At 48.6% G+C, this 5382-nt stretch overlaps 1 protein-coding gene across 1 annotated transcript; it reads left to right on the top strand.

Moving 5' to 3' along the window:
- Positions 1 to 3850: 3850 nt before the first annotated feature.
- BDV17DRAFT_297682 (serine protein kinase) lies at positions 3851 to 5211 on the top strand (the record flags this gene model as incomplete). The annotated part of the gene is made up of 5 exons (XM_073763539.1): positions 3851 to 3994; positions 4102 to 4411; positions 4470 to 4685; positions 4739 to 4857; positions 4924 to 5211. 5 exons carry the CDS (start codon positions 3851 to 3853, stop codon positions 5209 to 5211), a joined length of 1077 nt encoding a protein of 358 aa, XP_073609778.1.
- Between the last annotated feature and the right edge of the window lie 171 nt (positions 5212 to 5382).

Below are 5382 nucleotides of genomic sequence, written 5' to 3' on the forward strand. Positions count from 1 at the left end.
ATAGGTGGCGTGACATGCATGTGACCGCCAAGCCGATTATTAAGCAGTTTTGTGGTGCGCGACCGAAAAAACGAGGCCTGGTCACCTGCAACCACAACATGTTAACCGTTGGGGTTGAGGCAGCTGTTGAGATCCTGGTCTGGTTCAGCCGCATCCAGTTGAGGATTACCCACTTTGCCAAGAACGAAACTGCTTCGCTTCCTCCTCCTGTTGCAGTGCTGTGTAGGGTTGTGCTTATTGGGCGTTGGCCAAATAATATGAAATTCATCTGTGAGCGATACGGTGTTGTGATTGAGTAAGTTAGGAGCGTTCTTCAACCTGCTGTCTGAAGCCAGAGTTCGTATCTGGAAAGCTTCTCTAGAAATGACATTTGGTTAGAGTAAAACACTTCCTCTTGGCAGTTGAGATACCGTGCGCCACCTACGATGCAATGTGTCGGTCTGTAAAAGCTTAGCTGAAGCGCCCGTGGAGGTGCTGGCAGGGCATGGTGTCTGTAAAATCACCTTGGTCTCAGTCTTACAGAGCTCTCCGGCCGAGCCTCACCCAGCCCTCCAGCCTTGGTTGAGGTGGAGACTGCTCTATGAAATATGGGTATGGCGCGTTTAGCCGTGATTGAAGCCTTGAGCTCGTATTCGCGTGGTAGTGTAGTCTAGTATTATGCCCTACCCTCAAAGTTAGACATGTCGTTGTCTCTGCATTTGAACCCAAGACTGCGAATACGAGAACACGCGCCTTGGCTGTCCGAATAATCCCACTTTCAGTTAAAGCAGGCCAGTGCGCTCGGGTTAGAATATAATTAGGTTTTTAAAGAAAGACCTGGAGTGCGCAGGATATTATAAAAGTGTCGCTACCGCCGCCTCTTGTACCTACCACCCCGCCAAACTTCCTCTACGCACACAGAACATAGTATCTCATAATGCCTCTGCGAATTCCTCGCCAACTCGCTTACGCGTTGACGTGCCTTCTAATTGCCGCAGTAGCCCTAGCCCAGGACACGATAACCCCTGCACCGTCGTCTCCAGCGCCAACTGGCGTAGGAATTCTCCGTCCTTCCAGCGCTGAGACAATCACAGTAGGGACACCATACACCATCCGCTGGAGCAAACCACCCGCAAATTCAGGACCACTGGCAATAGAGCTATTTGGAAACGTCGGAGCAATCTATGCTCTCGGTCCGAATGACACGAGCTGCGATGGGTGGTTGATTAATACCGAGTGTGATAAATTTGATGTTGAGATTCCTGCTGGGGCCACGAGTTATGGTATGTAGTCAGGCTAATCCTTGATCTCAAATTTTGTGCTAGGAAAAACTAGCTAATTAAGGTTGGAAGTCTGGAATTTGACAAAACCATATGACTATTGGAGACTGCTATATGAAGAACTCTCCTTCACCCTTGGGGTGTATGAGGATAACCTTGATTTCGGCGAACTGCCTAAGACGGATGCGCCGTGGTACTGGAGCGCGGAGTTCACGCTTGCGAGGGAGGAGACGTCAACTACCACTAGGACGACTACTACTACGACGACAACATCGGATTCTTCTACTTCGAGGTCTGCAACTGGCACGGACGGTTCTTCTATGCCGACGGCAAGCTCAACGGGAGAACTTGATGAGGTGGAAGCGAGTAGCACGACTGATGGCGGTGCAGCTACTGATACACCCACGGATGATGCTGCCCGGCTCACTGTTGGATGGAAGGTAGGGATTTTCTTGGTAGCTGCATGGGCTTTTATTGGAATGGAATTGTGCTGAAAGATGGATCTACACTGGTACCCAAGTATTAGCCATTACTGCAATGAAGAAAAGCCTCATCCCATGATGCCAGCCGATCCAAGCAGCTAAGGAAACTTATTGAAAGAAATAGTTCGGCACAGCGAGCTTTCAAGTCATACCCTAGCGTAAGATCAAATTGTGTTCCCTTGTATCCTTCCATCACGACAGGATAAGATGTCTAGATGATATTGCGAAGTACTTCACATCCACAAACCACACGCAAACCTACTCTTCAGGGTCAAGTCTTCCGACTTGAAGGCAAATCTCTCGACAAGTCCCAACGGGCCAGTACAGCCACGTGGCACCGGAACCCTAGGCCTCAATTACCAGACGACCAGGTCAAAGATACCGCGATTGATGTGGCGATGTATGAACGGCATGAACCTATCTCGAAGGATCATGCGGGATATTCGGTCGAGGATGCTTAGGATATTCGATTGTGGATACCACCCTACGCCGCCGCGCATTTCCACACAGACAACATCTACATGGCCAGCCATAAAATAACCATCCTGTCATTATATCTCAAGACCAAAACCCTCTGGTGGCTCCGCGGCTTCTCGGTAGGCAAACACATCACCCTCTCCAACGACTGCGAACTCCCGCCTTACGTCCCAGAAGGCTGTACAGGGCTATGGCCAGATAAGTTCTACCCAGTTCGAGTCCTCAGTCCCGTACCGTTTACGGAGGCAATCATCCGGTTGGCCGCGTGGAGTTTGGGCTCGCTTGACTTGCACGCAGTGCATAGGTGGCATGCTATGTTTACGTGGCTGATGGATTTTGGGGAAGGGAACGGGAATAGATCCGACGAATGTAGAGAAGAGGATTTCAAGACAGTCGTTGAGGCTATATTGGAGAAAGCAACATGCTTATCCTTTTATGGAGGAGGCGAGGGGCGTACTCCGGGCTATCAGGGCGGAGGGAATTGCGAGTGGTGAGTTTCCGCCTGTGCCGGAGGTGACGGGCCTTTTGGCCCAGCGGAGACAAGAGCGGGCTCAGTTAATTCTTGATGGACTGAAAAGATATCGATGAGGCCTACATCTAAGCGGGATCATGCATCCTCTTCAGTACCTAGGATGATATACCTCTACACTTGCATTCTTCTTGTATGTCCTTCCAGTTGTGTATTGTCGAGCTCGAGAACTTTGTACCAAATAACAAGCATGTGTTTTACTAGTATCATGGGCCTTGGGGGCACAATCAAGACAAAGTAGGGATACATATTTATCTACACTGGTCCCGGTTTAGAAGTTGGTCGTCTAAGCAAGATTTACTAATGTGCGTGTAACGCCATACTTGACAGAAGATGAACACATACCAGAGGAACATAGGAAAAGAGATATTAAAGAAGACCTGTTTAGCTGCAAGATTTCCAATAAACAATAATGCGCCTGGAGTTCGCGTTGCAAAGTTAGAGGTGCGTTGTTGTTCCCGAAATAGAGAGAAAACCAGGTAAGCAGCAGCCGGAATTCCATCTTCAATATGCTACTCTCAAGGAAAGAGCTTACTAGTTAAATATCCCTGGGAATACCCTGATCGAACGTTGCGATAAAGTGTTGGGCCTTCACATACTCACCGGGGTAATACTCAACGGTACAATGCTCATTCGCCTCACCACTGTAGCTCCTGACGCACAAACTGCAGCTAGAGAGGAGTTAGTAAAGAGGTATAGTTTAGTCTATACAAATAATACTGAAGTCAGTGATGGTTCCAAGATGGTAAGGTCTGCAGGTGTCTAGCGTCAGATAAGGTACGCAATACTTCACCCAATGGCACAGGCTCAGTCCCACTGATCTTGATCTTCACGGTGCACCATCTACACCCCTCACTTATTTAAAGAGGTACCTGACTACAAGAGTCGGTCCATAATTTCTTTCATCAAACCCCGTCTCATACATCCCCTCCAGCTCCCGCCACAATGTCGGATGGAAAGCACGTGACCCTTCCAGCCTCACACTCCACGATTTCTAGTCTTCTTGTCATCTTTCACATCCAACCATCTGAGCCTTCCTCATCCCCAGAGAATACCGGTTGAGTTAAAGGCTCCCTGATTGAGTTTGCATACATTCCATCCCAATGCGGCGGTTCGAGAGAATCTATGATGTTGTCGAACCCGTTGAGGAGTATCGGCGGGGTGGCTACCATCCAGTACACCTTCACGACGTTCTCGCTGACAGATACGAGATCATCGGGAAGTTAGCCTTTGGCCAATTCTCGACAGTCTGGCTTGCGCATGATCAACTATGAGTCCAGTCCAGCGAACAGCCATCCACCAGGTAGATGCCTTATTGCTGACTATATTCCTTCCGTATGCAAGGCTTCAACAGCAGGTTGCATTGAAGATACTGAAAGCAGAAGCTTCGGAAAACAACAAGGAGCTTTTCATGTTTCTTAAACTCTCAGACCAAAGCCTGGAGGATTATGCCGGAAAAAAGCATGTCCTCGAACTATTAGACCATTTCCAGCATGATGGCCCGAATGGAACGCACCTGTGCCTTGTGCTCCCTGTCATGATATCTGATGGCCAACAAATGACCGTCAATGGAAGACCACGCCAAGCAGCCTACGTCCGTTTTATATCTCAACAGATACTACTGGGGATTGACTTTCTCCATGCACAGGGCATCATACATTGCGGTAGGTTCGATCACCACCTCAAGCATGAAACCAAAAAAGCCTGCTAATCAGTATGCAGATCTACAGCCAGCAAATATCTTAGTTTCCACCATTGTGGATGCCAATAGTGAAATGATCTTGGAGCCACCGGAGTTCAGTCCCGTCAAGTGGCTAGAAGGCACGATCCCAGATGACAGCGCACCGGAATACCTGATGCCTACGCAGAGACGTCGCGGTGAATTGGACCGCACGGAGTACTCCAAGCTCTCGGTCAAAATTGGTGACCTGGGTGGAGGTAAGATTCACCTGTCGCGTAGTTAAGTATTGTGGTAGAGCTTATGCAACTAGCTATAAATGACTATCAGTGCGACCAAAAACCAGTGACACCTGGAGGTCTACGTGCACCTGAGCTAATCCGCCAGAAACCTTGGGATCCCAGAATTGATAGCTGGGCTTTAGGATGTCTAGTATGTTTCCCCCGAGCCAGGCGATTGAGGTAATTCTCCCGTCCTAGTCAACTAACCCCAAGTCAGATATTTGAATTAGCTACCAACAAGCCACTATTTCCCTTGGGGGTATTTGGCCTCTCATGGGAAGAGATTGACGAAGAGCACCTCCATCTTATCAATCAACTCTTTGGTAATGAGAATACAGATAGAGGCTTCGTGAAGTACTTGTCGGATAGATTGCCTCCGGACTTTGGGACTGAGAATATTCAGCAGCTCGCGTCGCTTCTTTCATTGATGTTGCAAATAGACCCGCGGAAGCGAGCGTCGGCTGGTGATCTGATCAATCATCCCTTCTTAAGGAGTGATGAATAGCGATTAGGGGATGCGTAGCTGATTGTCTGCTATTGTTGCTGCTCTTCGATACGCGCTCAGGTGATTGCTGGACCCTATGTTATTACACTTCTTGTACGCCGGACATGGGGATCAAAGAAGCTTCATGAGGCACGTCCATTATGGTAATATATGGGCCTTTTTTTTTTTTTT

Source organism: Aspergillus undulatus (genome assembly GCF_047715775.1).
Source record: "Aspergillus undulatus strain CBS 261.88 unplaced genomic scaffold BDV17scaffold_149, whole genome shotgun sequence".
In the NCBI taxonomy this organism is placed as follows: Eukaryota; Fungi; Ascomycota; class Eurotiomycetes; order Eurotiales; family Aspergillaceae; genus Aspergillus; species Aspergillus undulatus.